This window comes from Ammospiza caudacuta, chromosome 3, assembly GCF_027887145.1.
Source record: "Ammospiza caudacuta isolate bAmmCau1 chromosome 3, bAmmCau1.pri, whole genome shotgun sequence".
NCBI lineage: Eukaryota > Metazoa > Chordata > Aves > Passeriformes > Passerellidae > Ammospiza > Ammospiza caudacuta.
This window is the reverse complement of record NC_080595.1, coordinates 33,134,497-33,159,690: the sequence shown is the minus strand read 5'-3', so window position 1 is coordinate 33,159,690 and position 25,194 is coordinate 33,134,497. Positions and strand designations below refer to the sequence as shown.

General features: G+C 39.2%; 1 protein-coding gene across 1 annotated transcript in view; it reads left to right on the top strand.

Annotated features, from left to right (window-relative positions):
- DAAM2 (dishevelled associated activator of morphogenesis 2) overlaps positions 1-25,194 on the top strand; it is a 175,390-nt gene that overhangs the window by 72,453 nt on the left and 77,743 nt on the right. Inside the window, exon 3 of the mRNA XM_058801423.1 lies at positions 5,983-6,072. Coding sequence (XP_058657406.1) covers positions 5,983-6,072 — 90 coding nt within the window. The remainder of the gene's footprint in view (positions 1-5,982; positions 6,073-25,194) is intronic.

The following is a 25,194-nucleotide window of genomic DNA, read 5'->3' as shown; positions in this document are numbered from 1 at the left end:
GGATCCCACGGTGTGCCATAGTCACTGTTTACTTTGTACAAGAATTAAACAAATTTGTTCAGAGCATAAGGCCGTCAGCTGTGCTAAGGCACTTGGGAGCATTGGTGGAACTGGAATGTGGCTTCTTTGGGGACATGGTGACAGACATCTATATAAATGACCTCGGGGAGCCTGAAGTAACAGGTATCATACTGGACAGGGAATTTATTCTGGCAGCAGTGCATTGTAATTGATTTTGTAACTTGGATGAATTGGGTGCTGTTAAGAGACTGAGAAAGAATGATTGATGAGGTGGACGAGGGAGAGTGCATTTGTACTTGACAGGTGAAAAAGGTCAAAGGGAATGAGAAAAAGATTAGTGAGAGGCAAAAGAAATGGTAGGTGTGTACAAGAGAAAGGAAAAAAGGAATATGAATATGAACATGGGAATGTAAGGAATATGGGGAATATGGACAACAAGCACAGTAAGAGCAGTGCATTAAAATAAAGTTCATACAGTGGGTATAACGTGAAAATGAATGTACCCTTGGAACTTAACATAAATTTTTGAAGTGAGCATTCCAGGCAAGTTGTTATAATAAATAATCTTCAAATTGTGAAGCCTGTCCTAGAGTGTGTAAAAATCTCAGTTTTCCTTTTTGATGACTCACAAAGAATCATTAAATGTAATGCTGGTGTGATGGAGCAAACTGCACAAAAAATATTGCAAATAGCATTATTATCACCATCTTGAAAGAGACAATAAATCACGTGTAACACAAAATCAGCCAGGCTGTTTGAGGTAGGGAGTTGGAAGGGGTTTCACACAGCCTTCTGAAACTTTCGGTGCTGGTCACAGGTCAAATAACTGCTGCCCTCATCTGTTCTGGAAGTTCTAAAGTTTCCATTTTGAGTTTAACAAAGAAGAGTAGAGTTTCTGGGGAGCTTTTGCAGTTTGTGCCATCTGGTTCCCAAGGAGCCTGTTAATGTGAAGACCTGGCTGTTCTTTTGCTTGAGTACACATCAGCTGTTAAAGAACCAATACATGCAACAGAGCTGTAATCAGACAGTCAAAATAGGCATCTCTGAAGCCTATTTGCATATGAGTTATTTCTTAGTGTTGGATTCTATGTTGTAAAATAAAGATTAATTTCATGTCAAAGCTATTCCATTTGAGGATCATAAAAGCATATAATTTTAAAATAATGCTGAAATAGTTGCCTGAATATGTTTGTAGGTAGAAACAAAGTTTTAAAAAAAACAGAATATGCTTATATATCATTAACATCTCTCAATCACAAAGATAGCAATTAAATGTGAAACACAGGCCTGGGGAGGATGCTTATAGACAGAATACTCTCCCAAGAGAGTAAGTAAGAGAAACTGTGACCTACAGGTAAAAAAATTAAAAGTGTAATGCAATTCTCTGTAGCTGAAATCATAAGAAATTGATGAAATAAGACAATTATCCAACTGAACATAAGAAAATAAGCAAAATGTCCTCTTTCTTCTGGCAAAATATTTGTTATGCCCATATTAATCAAGTTATTGCCTGCAGTAGACATATCATATGAGGAGTCTGGGTTTCGTAATGCTGAAAATGCTGTGCATGACTCATTAAACATTTATGAGGCTAAAACAAAGCATCATCAACAACAACAAAACAACCCTCTAGCCTGTAAAGGTTGGTTGGTTGTTTTTGTTGGTTTTTGTATTTTTCAAAATAAAGCAGCTGTCTGACCTTAAGTCAGTGTGAAACTCCCCATGACTGGTAAGTCCAGCAGCCAATGGACATGGGATGAGTAGAATGAGAAAGTGAAACTGAGGATGTCTCCTCTCATGAGTGTCCAAATATCCCTGGAGAACCAAGTTTGGGGCTCTTGGCCTCTGTGATTCTGACTTCAAATCAGGGGATGCTGGAGAGCAGAAGCTGTGGTTCTCTGTGTACTTATGGCCTTGAGGTTTCTCCTTTAGAGAGGCAGGCATGTTGGTAGGTGTTAACAGTTCACCTTTAGTGGGTCTCTCTCCAAGTGAACCACTCTTCTACATTACCAAAATCTTACTTTTCTCCTTTATTAATTTCATTTTGTGTCACTAAACAAAGAACTGCCCAGTCTAGGTGAGAAATGCTTTTCTAGAGCTTTGAGTATCATTACTGAGCTGGTGTCTGCCCAGCATCTAATCCAGCTTTCATGCTCTGATGAATGTTCCCAAAAACAAGGGACGTAATGTGGTTTTAAATGCTACAAAATACTGGATTTACGTTTCCTACCCATTCCTCCTTCTTGTTCTGCTTCTTTCTCTCTGTCTCTTATTTCCTTGGGTTGTAGCCATTTTGAATGGAGGCCATCTTCTCTTTTGGCCTGAGAACTGGACTGGAAGCATTTGAACCTCAAATCCAGTTCCAGTTCTTTTTAAATGTTTTATCATTGAAATTCAATCTACGTAAGTAAATAAAATGCCCACAAGAAAGTGAAAATTAACTGAATTAACCACCACTAGATAAAATAAAGTGGGAAATAAATGAAGGAGGGAAATGTACACACTATTAACTAGGCATGCTTTATGTCTTCCTCAGTCCAACCTGGCAAATATCCTTTTAATCTCTGTTTCTGCAACTTCAAGCATTTTTAAGAGCCAGGAGGCTGAGTTCTGTTGAGCAGGGTCACGCTGGCATGAATTGCTGGAACCAAGGAGCCCATCCAAGGTGTAGAAGGGACTACAGTGTTTCTGTTGGGAAGCTTGCATAGGTGCTGGGGAGGGGACTTTTCCCTGCTTTGTTCTGACCGACCCTTTTTTCCTTGCCCTTTACAATTGCTCCCTGGGCATTCAATCACATTGGCTTCCTTAGTCTGGCTCCAGCCCCAGTCTTGATGACTGCATTCAGTATGTCGTTCTTCCCCTTTCCTGCCGAACTTGGCAACTCCTTTCTCTTTTCAATAGCCACTTGCCATCACTGAGCTAACTCTGCACTCTGAATTTCTGTATGCTGACAGATCTGCTTCTGTCTTTGGGTCAGAATGACCTGTTCACAAACAAAATTACCCTCCTGAAATTTATTCTTTCTTTCAAGTTCCTCCTGCTTCCCTCCAAGGCAGCAGGCTTCCTTATGTGCCATCTATTAGGACCCCAAGTCAAAATACAAAAATAGCCTGCCTAATTCAGGGTCTTTTTTTGTAGCTAGATCCATGGTTTTCCTGTAGTCACAGTGATCTTTTCTTCATCTTTTATAGAATGGCAGAGGTAAAATGATTTGGAGAGTTCCTGAAGAAGATCTCATGTCTCTTGTATTTTGCAAGGGTTTCTTGGATTTTTTGGATTTTTTTAAATAGGGTAGTTTTTTTAAATTTTTAATTTTTTAAAAAAAAATTTTTAATAGGGTAGGTTTTGATTGGTGTAGGTAGATGAGGACATGCAGACCTCTTCAATTCTTCCCACTCCTTTCTTCTTCTCAGTGAAGGGGCACACCTTGCTGAACACTAACTTCAGGAAAGGGAGTTTAGGAGCTTGAGTCCTAACTCAACTGGTTTGCATTCTGGACATGTTTCTTTCCCTGCTGAATATTTGTGCTTGCTCCCTGCCCATCTGTCCTGGGTGTCAGAACCCAGCATTTTACCTTCTAACAAAGACACACACAAACTTTCAAAGTTAAGGGTAAGGCATTTTTCATGTGCTGTTTTCCAGGCAGGTGTGTTTGGGTCCACCTCTGGTGATCCTCTTATGCCTAGAAACCCTGAATAGTTTCCTTGTTACTATGCTACCTGAGCTAATGGATGACTTCTAAAGTTCTTTTGGCTCCCTCTACCCTCCTGAGTCACAATAATGCAGGATGCACTATTTTCCCTCAGTATCTTCCACCCTTTCAAACTAACTTTCTAGGCTTCTGTCCTGAAAAGCATGTCATGATGCAAAATTATGAAGTTGCATATTCTTATTGTCCCATTGAAAGGAGATTTACCTTTATATCCCTGATACTGCCAGTATCCAGGGCAGTGTCTATAAGCTGCAGTGTCAGAATCCTGTCCTCAGGGTGGTTTTGGTTAACAGGTACATTCTTTTGATGAAATGGTTGTCTTGAACTGTATTGATTTGAGATCTTCATTTAGTTTAGTGCTCAGCTTCTGTGCAGAGCTTCTGCTACTTGTCTGATCTGCCAGCAGATTCCAGAAAAAGAACTATGGATTAAAAAAACCAAGTTAGCTGCACTGTATTAAAAAAAAAAAAAAAAAAAAAAAAAAAAAAAAAAAAAAAGAGCATTCATTAAGCAGGTCAATAAAACAATAATTTTTTTCCTAAGAATTCAGCTGAGCCCAGACAGCTCATGTATATTCTGGCTTCTATGGTGGTTCTTCCAAACTTGGCATTTCTGATTCCCTATCTGCCCCTCCTTTCCCTTCCACATGCTTGACCTCTAGCAGCATTCCTTTGCTTGTCTTAAGGCCTTACATGTAGTTTCACTCTCCCTCTCCCCCCAAGAATGTGATCCTGGCCTGAGTTTTCTAATTGTGTATAGCAAGGATAAAACTCCTTGCCTCGCTTGGTTGCCCCCTTGTTTGGAAACTCACACTAAACATTTCCACATGGTTTGCACTCTTTTTGCACAGCTAATTTTTTTTTCCCTTTAAACTTTTCCTTGTTTAAAATAACCCTCCAGCTTCTTCTACCTTGGGCTGCTGGCACTGACCTCGCCTTGTTACTGTTTGCATTTCTTTTGTACCTTTTTGCAGCTTAAATCTCTGTGGGCTTTTAAATCTGTCAGCAGCAGCTACCAGGCTCAGTGTGCAATTTTGCTCACTGTTTTCACAAGTTTCCCAGCCCTGAACACTTTCCAAATGAGCCATTGTTGGGCTGAGTTAAAGAGGTATTGTCTCTGCTTGGACAAGGTTAGTGTGGGTGCCAGAATCTGTGTGTGCAGCATTTTAGTGCCACAATGTCATCTTGATATAGGACCCCTGGACACTTCCTTCTCCAAATATTTCAAATACATAGGGAAAAATCTCAAACCTCTGCTAGAACTGCTTCACTGAAACATTACTGGAAGATTTTCTTTATATTACTGAAACTCCTAATTTAGACATCTTCATCTGTCCCTGCTCATACAGTCTGCTTGCCCTGAAGACCATTCTTTTTTGCTTAGTTCTCTTTATTAGCATCTAAAACTGGCAGCTTTGATTGGAGCCCTGTTCTGGTCAGTACTGGATTGACACAGAGGAAGTAGCAATCTCTTGTTTGATAGTTTTAGAGACATGCATTGGAAAAGAATCAGTTGTTATTCACCTTTTACAGAGGAGTAACCGAAGCTGTGGAATTTGGTGCTCAGTTCCAGATCACAGTATAATCCTTCATTTTACAATTGTAAACTTGGCTCAGCTCTAAGAGGGTATGTTCTTCTGAGCTCACTTTTCTTAACAGAGACTGAATATGCTGCTCTGATCAGCCTGATGTGGCACTATGGAGTTCTGTCCTTTATGTCTGAAATGCTGGGTGTCTTTGATGGGGACTGTGTGGTTTAGAGAACAAACATCTGGAGAAACATTTCAGCCTGTAGGTTGTTGATGACATGACAACTGTCTCGTGGCCTTTAATTTCTCTATAGAAGAGCAATTTGGTATTCCCAGCCAGGAAAAAAAAGATGTATCAAACTTTCAGCCTTTCTCTAAGTGTCATAAGGAATGTCTGTGTCACATAATCCAGTGCTTTGAGTTTTTCACTTCATCCTATTCCTGTGATCTGTCCCATCCTTCACTCATCATTAGTAATGGAAGTTTGACATAGGAGTTGTTCAGGCTGCCTTTCTTGATAGGCTGTGCTCTGACAGGGAGAACTCAAGGTAGCAAGGAAATCATCACAAAACCAAAAGTCTTTGGAGTGTTTGGGAGCTGTTAAGTCCTCTTGATTGAAGGCTAGTCAAACATGCCTGATCCAAAAACCTCTCAACCTATTAGAACTTAGCAATGCAGCTGATGACTGGTTTTTTACTGTTTTTCTTTTTCTCATCTCCAGGATGAATTGGATCTCACAGACAAGAACAGAGAGGCTATGTTTGCACTCCCTCCAGAGAAGAAATGGCAGATTTACTGCAGCAAAAAGAAGGTACTACTATCGTCCTCAATGGAGTAGCTCACCAATAAATTCTGTGTGCATGTTCGTAACTGCATCTTGATTTGAGCTATGTGTTTATCTACTGTTTACTCAAGAACATGAGTAAGTGATGGAAGGATTTTTATCAGCATGGATATGGCACAATTTTCTGATAAGTAATGTATGTACTTGTGATTTCTGAAGAGGGTCTTAGCATCTTAAAATAGTACACTGTTTCATTTTGAATAGTTTATATGTTTGGTGTTCTTTTTGTTTTCTTGTTTGTTTGGGGCTTGTGGGGGGATTGGGTTGGTTTGTTTGTTTTTTCTTTGAGCTGAAAGAACAGCTATCATGGAAATGCATTAAGGAATTTTTAAAAACTTTTGTAGGTTACTTAAAATAGAAGAGGTTTGCTGAAGTCTTTCAGAATGTCTTCAAATATCTGTAAAGTACACAACAATAGTGATGTCTTAGAACTTGGTAGTTCAAGGTCTTCCAGAGTTTGTAGGAAATGTTCCACAGTGCACTTGAAAGCAAGGAGCACCTGCTCGTAACACTCCTCCCTTCAAGGTCTTCAAATTTCTGACAAACCAGTAAAGGAATGATGAATCAGAGGTTGATCAATAGCACTAATATTTTGTTGCTGGCAGAATGATGGCCAAGTGAATGGATAAGTTGTGTCAATGCTGTGAAACTTCTCAACAAAGAATTTCTACACTAATGTGGCATTGGAAGAGTTTTGCTTCTCTGGGAAACACAAGGTCAGAAATGAAGATAACTCCAATAGCATGTATTTATTTGCCATACATGTTAGGAGGAAAAAGTTGTGCTGGGTTTGCTGGTTAATTTTTTTTCCCAAGTGTGCAAGTCATGCTATGATAGCATCATAGTATTTAAACATAAGTCTGCGTAACAGAAGGTACAAAAGGAGGTTTAGACTTCAATACTGAGCTTGGCAGATTTAAATCCTGTGTTTGCTGCCTTTTTGTCTCCAAGTGAGGGCAGTGAGCTTTCTTACCATGTAACTAAAGAAAATTAGTCCAATCAGGGTGTTGTGTCTTTGGGTTTTTTTGTTGGTTGGGGTTTTTTTTAACTTCACACCAGGAAGTTAATAGAAATCAATTAATTACAGTGGCTTTGAGCTAGCAATAGAGCACAAGAGCAGTCTAGGCTCCATTGTCTTCCGTGCTATCTCCATTCCTTTTTACTTCTGGTACACAGTGCTTGCAAGTGGAGGGTAGGTGCAGGCTGCTGTGATTAATGTCTGCTTGACATTTTTGCTGGCCAGCTCAGCTGGGTTTTTCAGTTCTGGTAGGAGAGGATCTATTGGTTGCTGTCTTAGAGACATCTTACCTCCCGGACCAGTCAGTCTTGGCAAGATGATCTGGGCTTTAATGTATTTAGTATGTTGGTTGGATTCACTGTTACATTGGGGATTTTGTTTTTGTTGGGGTTTTTTGTTTGTTCATTTTCCCCTGTGTTCTACAGCAGTGGCTTTGCTGTAAGAATCTTAAAAACTTCCAAAGTTAAAGAAGCTGCATACTGGAAAATCTTCATAATACACTTATAATGCAACTTCAGTTAGCTGAACTCCAGCTATCCCAAATGATGTGCTAACTGGATGGGATACCATTGCCAGATGTCTATTAATAACATGATAGATACTTTCAATTACTTGAAACCTTAACTGTCCATTGTTATTCACTGTTTCCCTCACAGGCAGTCAGATGATTAGTGATGACATCTCTCTCTAGCCCACTACCTAATCCACCTATCATTGTTTTTTTGCAGTGACAGAGAAGCCTGTGCCAGGCTTCACTTGAAAGCAAAGCCCCCTTTTCCCTGAAGAATTTTGTCTGATTTTAGCCACAAAGGGACCAATTTCTTAGTTGGCAGAACACTTTCAGCTTCCACACACCCAGGACAAGCCCCCAGAGGGCTTTGTCTTGCTGATGTTGGGTTCTTGGCAAGCAGGACCCTATGCTTTGAGATATGGCAAGTAGAAACAAATAAATTACAAGGTCAAGAAGTGCAGACTGAGCCAACTGTTCTCAATTTTTAATCTCAGGTGCCTTTTCTAGTTCTAAAAACAATGGAAATTCAGAGCTTCCTGATGTGCTCTAAAGGTGGTGAGATTAGTGGGCTGCCTTAAATAAGCAAATGTCACTTGGAAAAATGAAGATTAGTCATTGTTGTAGACACACATTTATCTTGGCAGTCAGATGTTAGATGTAATCTTCTATGGTATTTGATTCCAATGTGGTGGCAGAAAGTCACTATTGTATTACAAAACTCATTCCACCTGTTCCTAATATCAAGCCTTTCTGAAGAGATGGAGGAAGGCAGGTAGGTCTGTGCACTGGAAGTTGTGTGCCAGGGGCACAGCTTGTCAGTCAAACAGCCCACAGGAGTCAAAGGTGGCTGAATTCTGAACTGAAATTTCATAATTGTGAGTAATACCTACAGAGTAGCATTCACACAGTATTTCACAGCCATGCTTGCTTTGGTCACTTTTGGCTATTCTGGGTACATATTTGAGACCGTTAATATTAAAAACAAATCACTGATTATTTGACCTAAAAGAGTAGCTCTAGCTAGCAGCTCTAGTGGGTGCTTTGCTCTCATTTGTGGAGTAGCTATTTATAAGGAATGAAGGCTGGTCTATTGGAAAATGTTAATGTCTTCCCAATCTTAGCTGTTTTATACCTTGACATTAACCAGTACAGGATGGACAATGGGAAATGCAGTTGGCTTGATTTGCATCAGAAGAATCATTGATTAGTCACCACTGATGGCACCCCTCGACCCAAACCACCAGTACATGTTTTAGATTGCCTCTTCCTCTGTAGAAGGAGCTTCCACTGATATTGTTAATTAAGGCCATATGTAGAAAATACAAATTATAGCATCCTCCCTAAATTCAGGTATTTTATTCTGGTTTTGTTTAGAATAATCTTCATGTCTCACCTTAAGCTGAAAATTAAACTTACAAAAAACACCTCTGTAACTCCTCTCTCTAGATTTGCTAACAGATACAAGTTTTGCAGGAATTAAATCAAGCACTAGACCAAGATTTCAAATATATTTATTTACAAATTTCCAAAGTCAAAGTTTAGAAAACCAGTGTTCTTCAGTGCTGTTTTACCAGGAGCTGACACTAACATACATAACCTCATTAAATAGCAATCAAATAATTATATGGAATAAAAAAATTGTTTGCTCGTTTGTTTCATCTATAAACAAGCTCATCTTGGGATCCCTAAAAGTGCAGGTATTGCAGTGCTTCAGCACACATTGCTTTGGATGCAGCTTGTGTTTCTAAGAATGAGCCCTCATTGTGCAGGCCATAGCTCATTGCCTTCTGAACAGCCCTACAAGCTGTTAGACTTATTGCTATTGGAAAGTAAGTAGTTTTCTTTTTATGGCCTTTCCTGCCTCCAGAGACTAATTTGTATGACTTTGGCTGAGTAGATTTTAGTAGCAAGCGCACATATTTTGCACAGTTAAACAAGTTAGGTTTTTTCAATACTTCTGTCTTTCTTTGAGGAAAAAAATTGGTAGCAAAGCTTTTTCCAAACAAGAGTCAGACTGGACTAGCTGTATCATGCAGCTTCTTTCTAATCAAACAAAAAAAAAACCCAACAAAAATCTCAGTTCTTCAATTCTAATAATATGTTGAGATCTCCAAAATATTTCAGTGTTATCTTGTGCTCTTGTGATTTTAGTGGTATCCTAAAATAGTTGCTTTGAGTTGATTTGTGCTTTATCTACTCAAGTGATATTATTTAAAGTCAAGTACTGAGGTAATAAGCAGCACACTGAAACTTTCTGGAAGTAGCCATTCATGGCATCTGAGAAGAAATGCGTACTTGTAATATGTAAATTTATTCTACTTTTTCTATTATGGGAAAGAGATTCTCCACAATAGCAAAATATGATATAAAAATTGAGGAAAATTTACCTGAACCATAGTCTATAACAGCCAATATTTAAAAAATAAAAGAATATCCTTCATGACATCATCCTCTGTAATTATTTTTTAAATATCTATTAATTATATTTTTCATTTACCTTATGACTATAAAAACTAATAAGCTGGATATTAAATTAGGAGTCAGGAAACTCCTTGGTTCAAAAATGTCTTTGATTTAAATTGTTTTAAACTTTCAAAGAACTGTCATTGTTATGTTTATGTATAAATGCATTTCTCTCTACCTGAAGGAAAGAATAGGTAGTTAGCAAATTTTTTGGAAGCATTTTGGCCATGCCATCATCTTATACCTTTTCCCTGTGCTATTTACATATGCCTTGGATACATACAGCATCCCTTTCCCCAAGACAGATGCTGAAATATCTGAATATATTTTCAAATGAAGCACTGTTCATTCTTTTTCTTTTCTGCACTTACCTGTCTTCTCTGATGATCTTGTGGTGAAGTTTCTGGGTTTGGGTGAGCCCACTGTAAGGAGCAGAAATGACAGAGTAGAAGACACTTTTGTGCATTGTACAATCATTAAGGAGTCCAAGTCCTTTGGGCTGAGGTCACAGATCACTGCTGAACCACTGAGGCTGCAGTCCAGGTGCAGAATACCCCAGGTGTCCTCCTAAAAAGATTTACACCTCTCTCACTAAGAAGCACCATCACTTTGCATTCAGTTCTCTTTTCCTAACCTCAGGGCCGCATCCTCATAGGCTTTGAAATACTCTTGAGAATCCTATCCTTAGTGGGACATCAGCTGTTAGTAGTTTTATTACGGTCTTTTTATACCATTTGCAGCTCATTTTCACAAACTCCCACTTTGGTCCCATGTTGCCTGTCTAGCATTATTGAAGATAATGTCTACAAGTCTGGTTTGGGCCTTTTTTCTTTCTTTGAGAGTTTGTTTGAGCTTGCCCTTGAGGTTTGGATTGTCAGCCAAATGTCCCCATAAAAAGTATAGCTTGATATTGTGCAGCTGGATGTAGAGTAAGATACTTAGATCCCTCCAGCAGATTTCAAAGCTGCTTTTGCAGCTTTTTATATAATTACTGTAGCCTACCTGGGATGAAGGACAAAATAGATGCAAATATAAAATCTGGAGTCTTCCTTGCCTTTAGGGAAAGCTTTCAGAAGTGAGTGAAAATTTCTCCACTTACTGTTTGCTCTAAGGCTGCTGTGCATCTGTGGTTTTGCACTGTGAAGCATAGTTTCAGATTGGTTAAGATGGAGAGACAGTTAGTTAGTGAAATATTTCTGTGCTAAAGTGAACTGACAGGGCTTTTATTACAAAAGTATTTTCTTTGCATTTAAGTCTTCATATGGAGATTCTAAGAGCAGGAGACAGCATTACACTTGATGTATTTAGATAGGAGTTCACGTCTTCGGGTTCCTGCTTTAAAGTAGGAGATACATATTGAGATTATAGAATCACAAAATAGATAAGGGACGGCCGGTGGGATCATCTGCGGCAAACAGGGTTATTCTAGAGCATGTAGCAAAGGTTGCATCTGGACCATTATTGAATGTCTCTATTGGGGGAAACTCCACAACTTCTCTGGATAACTTATTCCAGTGCTTGGTCACCCACACAGTAAAGAAGTTCTGCCTCATATTTAGGTGGAACTTTCTGTGCATCAGGTTTTGCCTGTTGCCTCCTGTCCTATTGCTCAGCACCACGAAGACCCTGACTCCATCCTCTTGGCATCCTCCCTTCAGATACTGATAGGCATTGGTAAGATCCCCTCTCCATCATTCCTTCTCTAGGCTGACCAGGCCCAGCTCCCTCAGCCTTCCCGGGTAAGAGAGATGTTCCAGTCCCTTAATCATCTTTGTTACCCTCCACTGGACCCACTCAGGAGCCCCACGTCCCTCTTGTACTGAGGAGCCCAGAACTGGACACAGCACTCCAGATGTGGCCTCACCAGGGCATGAGCCACAGGTCCTTCTCCACAGAGCTGCTTTCCAGCAGGTCAGCCACAGCTGTCACCGTGTGCTGATCCGTGGAGTTGTTCTTCCTGAGGTGCAGGACCCTGCACTTATAGTTTAATTTCAGTCAGTTCCCCTCTGCCCATCTCTCCAGCCTGCCAAGGTCCTTCTGAAGGGCTGCACAGCACTCTGGGGTACCAGCCACTCCTCCTGGCTTGGTGTTGTCTGTGAACTTGATGAGGAGGCATCTGTTCCTTCATCCAAGTCACTGATGAACTTGTGAAACAATACTGGACCCAGTATTGAACCTTAGGGGACATCACTAGTGAAAGGCCTCTAACTAGTCCCTGGGCCACTACCCTCTGGGATCTGCCATTCAGCCAGTTCTGAGCTATTCAGGAGATGATACATTTTCCCTAAAGAAGAGAGAAAATGGTTCTTCATCTGGTCTCATTTAGTGATATAGTATGCCAGATGAAGATCGCACTATTGTGTTGTCTGAGTGTGGGTTTTTGGTTTTGTATTGTCTGTTCTGAGCTACGAAAGCCCTTTGGGGTTCATCCTTTCTGTATGAAGACTGCCAAGCACGTGGTTGTCCCATAATAAATGAAGTGGGTGGTTTGAAGTTGTATTGTTTTCAATTCTATCTTCTTGCATTATTTTTTCCTCTTTGAAATACTCTTAGAGTCTGTTATTGATTTGGAATATTAAACTGTTTTGGTAATGGATTTATAGCTTTAAGGAGCATTTAATGTGTCCCTTATAAGTTCCTTTCTTTAGAGTTGTTGTTCCATATGTGGTATCTGGGAGCAGCAGACGTGAGCTCAGAGGATGGTTTGCTGCACTATTTGAGAAGCCATTTGTAAGGACTCACAGTTTGATGAGTCTTGGATGTGACTTCATGAGAGATTTTCTTTCAGCTCTGCAGAAGTGTTGAAGGGGAGTATGAGTGGATGTGGGGGTGGGTACTTTTACTCTCTGTTCCCTCGGAAGTCTGGAAAACACAGGGTAACCCTCACGGCACATGTGACAGCTTAACAGCAATAGCAGTTGGTGGGCAGTAGGAGGCTGAAGAAGCTGTGTTGGTGTTTTGAGTGCTCAGTGTAAGCAATGTCACAATTAGCAGTATTGATGATTAATCAATGAGGGTGTCTCATGGCCACAGGGCAAAGGCCAGCAAAGCCACACTGCATATGAAGAATTATACTTTATCTGAAGTCTTTGGTACATCAGAAAATTGTTTCCCTTCCTACCAATGCTTTGGAAGTTTGTGGCTGAAGTTCAGCTTCAGTCAACATTTTAATTTAACTCGATATTCAAACCTTGACAATGACCTGAACAAACTTAACAGACTTTGACATCAGCTCTGAGTGGGTCCCTTCTTCTCAAGGCCTCTTCCATCTTAAATTGATTTGTCATTCTCTACACTGTTCATAAATCAAACTAAGAAAGCAGTTGTATGGCCCTATAAAGAAAGGGAGCATCAATAAAGCTTCATGCAACCTCCTGTATACTGTCCTGTATTACTGCTGTGAGGCCATCTCCTTGAAACAGGCAGTAGCAGATGCTATTTGGTTCCCTCTTAGTGCCTGGGATCCATGGTTTCTTTGTGTCTGGGAAGATTGCATGACTTCCTTAGCTTAGAAGGCTTCTGGTGAAACAGTCTGAAATGTAGAATCTCTCAAACTAATTCTCTGAAAATAGACTTGCTTTCAGTTTGCCTAGGGCTCACTGGAAATCTCATAATGCTGGGAAGTCACAGTGGGAGGATGTTGCCCTTTGCAAACCACGGCATTCCTTCAGCTTGATGTTTGGAAAATGCCAGCAGTTGTGGAGTTAACTTCCTTTTTTCCCACCGGCATCTGTTCCTTTTTCTGTTAGCAGAATGACTTCATGCTCAGATGTTTGGAATGATTTGTTAGCTTGATGCTGACATTGGGTCATTTCAGTATCTTTAGTCTAGGTATGGAAGAAAGGCACAAGACTTCAAAAATTACTTTACTATAAATGCAAGTAGGCTCAAGAAAATCAAATTCAGAAACTCTGGCCTATGACAAGTACAGGACTTAAAAGAAAACAATAAAATGCTGTAAGAGTGTCACCAGTGCAGCAAAACCACACATTTCCTGAGTAGTGGTGTACTTGGCCTTTTCAATGTGAAACACTGTTTGATTGATGGTACCTGCCAATGTGTGTCATTGGCTGAAGCACTAGCTCCCAAATTTGGGCAGCACCATTAACACAATGTAAAGTAAAGCCTAAAATTATATACATCTCCTTCTACATATTTTAATGCAGAGAATGTGTTCTCACTGGAAAAATAAAACTGGGGATTCATGTAAGACACTGTCTCATACTTTTATGGTTCCATATGATGAATTTAGAAATTTTATTTTGCATAATTATAATACAAATTTGTTGATGTTAACCAATTATTTTTAAGCAGGTCAGCATGCTTGAGAAGAATCATTGCCTGTTTTTTATGGTTTCTCTTGGACCTCCTGTAATTGTTTCTTCATGTGTTTTGCTTCTGTAGTAAAGACCTCAAAGTGTGTACTTGAAGAAACACTATAGCAGGCTTAATGATGTTAGAGACTCCTCTTTATTTTCCTTGAAGTCACTCTTGTAATGGTTTAAAGTGTAAGTTTAGGGTCAAGAAGGCAAAAATGCATGCACAATTCAGAGGATATACCATTATTATGGCTTGGAATTGTAACACCTAAAAGACCACATTGTAGTGGACGTAAGAGGAGATAAGTTTTTCCAAGTTGCCTGCTTTATTTGGTTTATGTTTTCCACGTTGCAATGCTAACAGTTGCAGACTCATTTATTTATCCTAGTGTAAGAGGTTACCTTGGGTCAGGGTCTTGAAATTATATATTTATTTATGTATAATTGAAAAGTATTTTCTTCCCTGCCCCCCATGGGAACAGCATGGAATATTTTTAGTTCCTTCCTCCCTCTCCTCTCCAACAAAAAAAATTTAGCTGCTCCTTAAAAAAATGCCTTCTTACCTCCTTAGTCAGACTGCTGAAGATGTCAGTGCCATAAACTTGCCATGGAATTTGCTATAGAGGTTATGAGTATGCAGAATTTGTGTGTCCATCTTGCTTTTCAGGTGAGCTAGTAGTAGAGTTCTAATTTCCATTGAAGTTAGAACTCAACACTAATCAAAAAACAGGCCCAAAATAGTCCTGAGTTAGAAAATTGTCATCATCATGCCTAATGCTGTGTTTTGCATTTGCCTCGCCTTCTGTGGGAGTTTTGGGAGGACTCAGTGGAAGCAGATTTGACCCTAGCATGAAAAAAAAAAAGGAAAAGAAAGAGAAACATTTATCCAGCTGTCATCCTGCTAACATGGTGTAATTTGATGTACTTAAGAACAAAAATAATGGCGAGCCGTCCAGTTCTGCTGCATGGGAAGTACATGTAAATGCTGATACCACTGGATTATGTTCTGTCCTTGTCTGTCCTCTTGCACAAGTTCTGATTCTTCACAATCCAAGTATGAGCCCATCCTGCTAATGGCATGTAATAATAGCAATAATGATAATGATAATAACATATACTCTGTACAGCGCTGTTCTCACCATTCAGATTATTGCTTTGGTGGATATGCAAGAGCAAAGAATGTGTAAATAACACATTGTTATGTGGTTTTTGTAATACATTGTAATGTGGTGTTTGAGAAGCAAATTGGCAGAGATCACTCTGAACTTCACTGAGTGTTCATGAGCCTTAAAAAAGCTAGTGAATACTGAGCAGGAAGAGTTGCTGAATTCCTGTCTTTTTAGTGAGAAGTTTAGAAATGGACACAGGAAAGAGTTGTTGTGAGAATATAGTGACAGGCATGAAGAGAAAGAAAGGAATTGCCTTCTACTTTCTGGAGAGTTATTTAGTTTTCATTGCAGATGTGAGAGTTTCATCGATGTGTCTTAATTGAGGTGAAAGTTACACTGTCTTCCATGATAATTCAGTCATGTTGAAAGGTACTTGGTACCCCAAACACTTTGCAGATGTACTAAGTGAGAGAAATGAAAGCTGGTAGAAACAGTTTTACCTGATTTTTTTGAAAGGATGGAGATAAAGCCCCCGAGTGATATATCAAATACTGGGCTAGCAGCTAAAGAGCTGTGGGCCCCTCAGACTGTATTTATCTCCTTTGTTCACCTGTCCAACAACTCCTAACTTTTTTTTTCAAAAGTGAAGGGCTAAATGATGGAGAAAAATTAAAAATACATTGGCTGCCCTAGCCATCTTACTGTCATCATTCTTAAAAAAGGGCCCCGAGCAGAAGTGAACTAAAGCAAGCAGTGTCACTGGAAAAACACACAGTGGACATGTTATGAACAGTGAAGAGAAACCTTTTAGAACTTGGCATTAAAAAATTCTCTTGTGTGCTTCCAGAAGGACTTGTCCTAAATGTCTCTGCTGGCTGTGTGTAGGTGTGTCCTGGGTAGTTCTGTGTCTCTGAGCACAGTAAGTGACATTTCATTCCCATCATCCAACAACATGCCAGCTGTTTGCCATGAATCGTAGGTGACTTCATTTTATTTACAAAAGATTTGAAGTCATTGCTTGTTGGAGATAAACAATAGGACAAAAAGATAAACTGGGAGGCTCAGTTACAGTCTGGCCTTTTCTGTGGCTTTTTACATAGCCTAAAGAGTGCCAGGAGGAGGAGGAAAGGAAGTGAAGGAGGCAGTCCAAGTGACAACATTCTAATGTGGTAGGAATGCATTTTAAAACAGTGCTGTTAGAAAGGACACAAGGTAATCTGGTTGGGTAAGGAAAAGTCCCTTTGTGTGTCCATGGAATGTTGACCGTAACCTGAACGGGGTTAATGGAAATGTACACACAGTACCTGTATAAACACAGAGTAAACAGTAGAAGGGACAATGCAGAGTTGGGTTGCTAACAAAGCAACAGAATATGTCCTGCTACTGCTGCTTGGCTTCACCTGCCACAGATGGCACACAATACTGCAGGATGTGACCTCAAGGTTGCTGCGGGTTTGTGGGAACAGAGCTGTGCTTCAGGAGTGCAGCCTAAATCCACAGCCACACACCCCCTGAGCACGCCATGTCCATGAGAAACATTTTGTTGTCTTCTCAACACCCTCTGGGCAGAATGGTCATGCGTCAATCTTCTGGCTGGTAGGATCCTCCCTAGTGGACATTTTCCTTCACATCCAATAGGAATGGATGGGCTGAGGAAAGGTAGGCTCCTGGGTATATGTTCATTGAAAGTGCAGGGAATTCATGGATCCCCTTATTTGGCAACTCATGGTTTAGATTATACACTTGTCAACAACAAAATATCACACGTGTGAAAAGTAGAGCGCGTAAAAGGTATTTAACATGGACTTCAGGTAATATTACAGAAGGATCTTTATGCAGCAACAGAGTCAGGAGAACTTACTCAACAAGAGAACAACTTCCATGGCAGAGGCTAAGCATTCAGCAGTGAAACAATATTTAATATTACATTTCAATATTTCAATAATTGCACTTCAATTTGGCAAGAAAGCTTTGTCCTGAGGGCAGAGATCACTGAAGAATTCAGTAACCTCAGCTGTACAATTAGGTATTTCTGTAAATGTAGGGGCGAGGTTATCTCCCTGGTCACTTCACACACAATACCCCTAAAATAATGCCTGGTGATAGTGGGATTCCCATCCTATAGCAGGGCTGAATATGTTTGAAGAGGGACAAGCAGGCTTGTATGATCTGTAAGTGATAAGAAGAGGCTGCTGCAATCAGTGCTGGCAGCAAGTTTACATCCATCTATATTGAGGAGAATGATAAAACACCAAAAGAAGAGCGAAGAGAAGAGGGGTTCTTAAAACTGGATGTATGCTATACAGTCCTACTAAAATATAAAGTTCATTAAAAAGGACTCTCTCCATCAATAATCTATTGTTAGTCTTATGCCAGATAAGCTTATTGTAAGCTTAATCTTGGTTTAAACACTACATTAAAATATAAATTAAAATCAGTGGTTGAGAATTCTGAGGTTTCAAACAACACTAATTCTTATCTTTGGCTCAAAGCAATGCACTGACCACTTTTCTGCCTGCCAGTTTTACCATTCTAGTCTATTTTCTGTGAGAAACTCTCCCTGTGTGTATATGCAATGGATGTCCTCTGTTTTCTAGAGGACAAGAAATAAAAGTATGGCCTTCATCACCCTTAGACTGTTATCAATAATTGATTTGAAGTGCCTTTGAGTTTTAGAGGAGGTTAGAAATTACAATCATGTGTCATATATAAGGTAAAACTTCAGGAGATTCTGTATCTTTGAGTGCTCAGGAAGAAAAAAAAAGTGAGAGATGGCATAATTAGTTCAAAAAAATTATATATTTAACTTGACTGGAAAGTTTACAGCCCTGGTAGAGCCAACCATTTTTCAAAATTTACTAATAATCCATTTTAATTTCTAAAGGCTGGTGAATTTCTGCAGAACTGAAGCTTCTTTCAGTATTAGGAGATGCTTTGTAAGCGGGAATCCTCATTGTTCATAGCTGTATCCCTTTTTTACTTTTATACTTTATGTTTTGACAGTGAGTTCCACAATGTGACAGTATTAGGTATTTTGAAATTTAAATAATAATATGAAACCTTTGATTATTTCTTTGAAAGAATTGTTAATAAGCAGCATCAGAAGTCGTAATTAGGTTTGTCAAGTTACTGGCAACAGGGCACAGCTCAGGCTAAGTGAAGCAAAAAAAAGAAAAAAAACATCCTATGATCAGTTAAAGAAAATACCTCTGTGTCATAATACAGTGAACTGTAAGCATGTATGGATATATCTGACCTTTGTGAGAGGCAATTAGAACTCCTCAGTTGCATGCTCCAACTGGTCATTAATGAATATTCTCTTGTAATAAGTTACACAGTAGACTGCTTTTGTGGCAGAAGTGTTATTATCTGCACATCAATAGCTTAGTTCCAGGGAGAGAAGTAATGTTTGTTTTTCTCAATCTGGTAAATTGTGCTTAAAAGGCTTGGGTATAGCTTCCTTCCCAAAACTCTGAGACTATTTGTGTAAATGCTAGTCATGAAGTCTGAGAAATGGAGCAGTGACCACATCTGTCTAGTGAATGGCTCAGTCCTATGATCTGTGCTGTTTCAAAATTAGCATCTCTTGGGACATGGTTGGCTTTTTGGAGGCATAAACTGTCTGAAAAGCTTACATGCATTTCAGCTCCACTTCTGAATTAGCATTTTGTCCCACAGCAGATCAAACACATTTTGTGTCTTTTAATGAAAGCACTTTTTATTTGTGATACTTTGGCTGCTCTGAACTGCCACATAACCAATAGATTGGACAGTGTGTTAATAAAAAAGTAAATGTTTCTTTGAAAGCTGAACTTCTTAAAGTGAAGGAAAGTCAGTAGGTCAGACATGAAAAAAGGGAGAACAGTGATTTGAATGAGAGTGCAGTACAACTTATGTGGATTGATTCTTGGCTGTAATTCAGATTTTCTGTGTAACTGGGTACTGTGTAATTGTCTGCATCCCATGTTTCCTATTTCTGCCAATCTCACTGATAGAGACACTGAAAAACCCAATATGTTAATTTCTTGAAGGACCTTTGTCAGTGTGCAGTGCAAAGTGATGCAAGACTGATTCAGCACTAATAGTAGATGTTGTGGTGAGCTGAGTCTTTACATCACGGAAGGGAAAAGAGTTGCACTTGTGGGAAATGAAGAACCAGTATTAACCATCTTCTACCCTTGAAGCAAACAAAAACCCCACCTTGCTTTTAGGGCCAAAATATTCATGTGCAAAATGAGGGTCACACCCTTCACTTTGAAACAGAACATGGACATGAGTCTGAATCCCCCATGTCTCAGATGAACATTTTAGCAGCTAAGCTGTTATTGTGAAGAGTGTGAGAGGGCTTCAGCAACAAAATGAGAATCTTTATCCAGCAAAGCTTTCATCTTAATTGATGTAAGTCGTGTTAAAATTTCAGTCAACTGTCAGTAAAAAAAAATCCAAATGCCCCCCCAGAAAAGCACTAATTTGTAATCAGGGTTCCAATTACCATTGTTTTTCAATGGCAAATATGAGAAAAAGAACCAAACAGCTACAGTGCTGTGAAAAATAATAAATTTCAGTTTTTCCAAAATTTTCTAAGTTTCTTTTAATGACTTGAACTCCATTATTAATATTTTCTGAGCTGTATGTGATGGTGCTGACCTTTCAAACCAGGTAAAGTAACTCATCTTTCAGCTCTGTAATGTAATGGAAAGATGTTGAGAGGGGGAACCACACTAACCTTACTGTGGCTTTTGCAAGGAAATGCACTTCTTTCTGACCCGGATATAAACTTGAGCATGCAGTATCTGGACATGATGCAGTGAACAAGCTTGGACAGGAATTTATATCACAGTGGCCTCATTTTATATTCTTCATCTGTGTTGCACATTGTTTTTATTGATAAAGAAGGGAGCTCAGTGAACAGTGTCATGGCTTCCTGTCCAAGAAAGGTTTTAAACCCACATTTTCTAGCATCAGGCATGTGGCTTATTCCCATCCTGTTCTAAGCAGTGCAAAACAGAGAGGTCAGCTGTCTGCCCTACAGAAGAGAAAGGATTGAGAAGGAAGTCATGTTGCTAATGAATAGATGTCATACCCAGAGTACCCATGCTTGTGCTGTGACATCTGTAACAGAGGATGCGTTTCTTGATGCATCTGTTCAAGGAGGAAGTTTTATGTTATAGTTTGCCTGTTAGGACTTGATGAGCACATATCTACTCAGGTAGAAATGATGGTAGAAATAAAGGAGTACTGGGTTTAGTGTCAGAGCGTGCCAGTGTGTTCCTAACTCTGACAATGAGTTTTAATTGTCATGTCAGGATATATACCTCTCTGTCTCCTTCTGTAGGAAAGAAGCCTTCCAAAGCTGCTAATTCTGTGGATGTATTTAGTAATGCCTTGAGATGCTCAAAATTTCAGGACATGCTCTGGAGAGCTGCTCAATATTTATGGAGCTGGATTGGTGCAGAGTTAAATAGCAATGTGTCATCACTGGAAACTGAAACCCAGTACTTGCCCTAAAAGAGCTTCAATGCAGGCAGTTACTGTACAGGCTTTCCCTGTGCTGCTTCTTTAAAGACTGAAGTCATCTTGAAAGACACCATATAAACAATGTCTTTCATTTTCATGATCCGCTCAGTGATGCATTTATGCATGATCTTTGTAACACTAGTGTTAGATACTTCTTTTTAGGAAGTTTTGCAACAAAGGCGGTGGTCTACAATGCTTCCTTGAATATGTTATGGCAGTCTTTGGATGGCAAATGCTTGTCCCACTGACAAGGCCTCCTGTAGAAGTGTCTGGTCTCAGAGAACAGCTTACCCAATGGATCAGGTCTCCCAGGATTTGCAGAAAAGGCTTTTGGGATCAGCTGAGCTGGGCACACTTTGCTTTATTTTCTTTCATTTTTGATTGGTTCAGATGGTCCAAATATTTGCAGAACTCCATTAAGTCCTAGTTGGGATGAAGTCATAAGTTCCACTTTCCACCAAGTCATGGAGCCTGTCCAAATTAGTGTCAAAGCCTATATAATGCCTTGGCTATATTGCAGGCTTGTATAGTATCAAGATCCTGTTTTCACAGCAGTTACATGGTTGTTACTTCAGTGAAGAATGATATGGCCCCTTATAAAGTGCACAAGCTGACGCCTGTTTTTTAATGTAATATTTACACTATTCAAGGAGCTAAAAGAAGGCTTTGCTTTAATAGATTCCTTCAGTTAATGTTTTTCCTTATACAGATGGGTTATTGTTTCCAGCTTTTGATACCTATGCAGCTTTATATATTAAAGCTCCTTTTTTATTTTTTTTTTTTTTTTTCTGTTGGTTGGCTTTTTTGCCCTTCTCTGTGCTCTTGGAGCAAGGGAAAGGTTCTGCCATTATCTTCAAGTTGCCTTGTGGTTTTCTCTGAATATATTAAAAAAAAAGGCAAAAAAAAAAAAAAAAAAAGCCAACAAAAGAGCAACCCAGCACCCTGTTTTTGCACCCCACACCACAGATTTAATTGTTTTTTATTTTCAATTCATCTTCCCCTTCTTGATAGAAAGCATGGTTTACCAACTTTTAGCATGGACAGAACTCACATAATTTAGGCAGTTAAATGTTTGTTTTGGGTTTTTTTCCCAATTGCTCTGATGTTACAGGTGTGAACATGACTCTCTGTTAAAAATGTCACTCAGGAAATTTCTGTAAATAAGTCTAATGACTTCATGGGGTGGGAAAAAAAATCTACAGACTCAAGTATAAATAGCTTTCTGGGACTTCATATTGAAATAGAATGCCAGGTTTTATCCACATTATCATTTATTCTAGCAAAGTAAACCACACATTGACAACCATAAAATTCTGGTGTGAACAGGGAGTGTGCAAGACTGCTGAGACTGAATGGACTCTTTTGCTTAATATGCTTCCAGACCAAAACAACTTCAGAAAGTGAAGATTGTTTAGTGGAGTATCGGTTAAAATTTTTTAACCTCAGCAATGCACATCTTCTGTCTGGGCTTTAATTCAGGAAAAAACATTACACATTGTGTTCTACTGAAACAAATTTTTTCCCAGGTTTAATTCCAAAAATAAGACTTAGACTAAGTGTTCAGACTAATTTGTAATGAATGGAGAATGGTCAAAAGCAGGATATATCCAAGACCTTGCCTCATTGTCAAGCTAATCATATATACAAATATAATTTAGGGTATCAGAATCTTCTTGTCATTGGTTCTGATTGTGAGATTTCTAGTGGTTTGGGTTCAGGTAGGAAATTGTTCAGAATCCTGATTTTTTTTTCTAGTGTATCTATCCTGATGCTTTTCAGTCTGCGCCTTTAACAAAGACATCTAGAAATGTTAGTTGTAGCATTCAAGCATTTATACTTCTTTTTTCTCCTAAAGAATCTTAAGGAGAAAAAATATTGTAGCTTATTTTGGAATATAAAGGATGAGTTCAGGCATTCCTTAATTTATGTGTGTTTGTTTCTTTATTTGGAATTCAGAATGGAGGCAGGAGAAATATAGATAATACATATGTATTTACTGTTCTGACAGTGTTCTTGTCAGGTGTACTCTGCAAACTATTATAGTTGTCATTAGGACTTTTATAATTTTCTGCAGAGAGACATTTCAGAAGGTCACATGAGCACTTGCTGCATGTCAGATGGGTGGCTCAGTCGGGTTCCCTGCAGATTGACCTGACTTCACACTTCTAGATAATCTCCCTATTCCTGTTGTTCTCTTTGAGGATGATTAGATTATCATATAAAAATAATGCTGTATTTATCCATTGTATGTTTTAATTTACTTTTCCATTGTCAAGGTCATATATTGATTTTTTGCCGGCGAGGTTAAGGTCTGCCAAGTGTGAAACTGTTGTCAGGGTTGTGGCTGCCACTAGATATTATTTTGCACAGAAAAGGGCAGCAAAAGGCAGTTTACCAAAAACATGAGGTGTGGTCATTCTAACTGGCTGTTGGTAGGGAGTTGCATATTTCTGTAATGCTCCAGACATAGACATTTAACACAGATATGGGTCTGTCTGATTCCTGCTTATTGTGGCCAGGAAAGGGAAATAGAGAAAATCAGCAGAACTTCTCAATTAATGTGAGAAACATCACCTTGTTATTAATTGCACCATCTATTATCATGAGGTGGTACGTGGTGTGTGCATAGCATTTGTTGATATAGTTGGTATCTCTTTATTGCCTTGCCAGCCTTTCATACTTTTGGTACAGTAATATTCATCTGCGTGATGCTTTGTTTAATTCTTCTGCTCTTCTTAGCTGTTCAGTTGGATGCAAGGGATTAATAAAGTCTTATGACCTGGGCTATGTGACCTGACACTGACCTGACATGTGTCTGCACTGCAGTCCTCCTCTAGATGAGGACAAAGCTGTTTTGTCAGTGTCATGAATGGAGATGCTCCTTCGGTTTACATGTTGAAAATCCAGTGGAAGGAAGAGAGGAGAAGATCCAAATCTTGGTCATGACTTTGTTTTTAATTCAAAATAAGAAGATTTTGAGTTGTGCAGAATTGTTGTTGTGTGTTGGTATGTACCCTGGCAGGAAATTCTCAGGTTCCAAGGTGTTTTCTGAATGTGGCTCAAAAACTGTGTTAGAGCTATTTCTCATCTCTAAACCAAATAATGGTGGAATAGCTGAGGTACTCTGATAGGCCTACACTTTTAATTTTGTTGTGTATATCTTCCAGGGTAGCTTGTCTAGTGTGAGTAAGCTTGCATACACAAAAAAGATTGGCAAGATCCACAGTCTTCATACACCTTTGGTCATCCTTAGGATGAGTCGAGTGGTTCAATCTCTTACCATATGCTAGGAGTGTTAGTATTAGTTACTCTTGGTTTATAATGGGCCATGAGGTTCTTGGAAAGCAATCCTCATGTTAACAGTGATTTACACCTATGTAGAAATAAATATATTCATTAGAAGGAAATCTCATTTCCTTTGAGCAGTCAAGGAACAAAAATAATTGGTTCCTGAGTCAGTGTAGGTCTTCTTTTAGAAGGTTCATTGAGATTAGCCTACTGAAGATGATTTCAAGTGGATTACCTGGGAGGTAAGGAGATAAGGATTAATACTTCTCCTGCTGTAACCGAGGGGATGCTTTTGTGCTCCTTTGGATGTTCTGAGATGTTGCTTGGCTTTACATGGTATGGTAGGATTAGGACAGGATTGAAGAGAATATTTCAGTTGGAGGGACTGACAAGTCACCTGCTACAACTGCCTGACTAATTCAGGACTGATCAAATTAAAGCAAGTTGTTAAGGACATTGTCCAAATGCTTCTTAAATAATCAACAGTCCTGGGACATCAGCCACCTCTCTAGGGTGCCTTTTCCAGTGTCTGAACAACCTCTTGGTAAAGCAGTGCTTCGGAATGTCCAGGCTGAACCTCTTTTGATTTATTACATCAAAATGATGCAGTCTTTATCTTCTTTTCAGGTTCCTATTTTTTTTTTTTTTCCCTATAGCAGTTGTTAAACCCCTTTGCTGGTGAATTCTACCATCACTATAGCAGTAGGGAGACCAAATAATTTATAAGATCTGTCAGAATAAAGATACGAAATGTAAACCTGCTATCTGTAAATGGGCTGTCCTTCTACTTGGAAACACAATATGTTTAAGGGACTGAGGTTTGCTGCTTAGATGCCAAAGATAACTGTATCTCCATCAAACTTT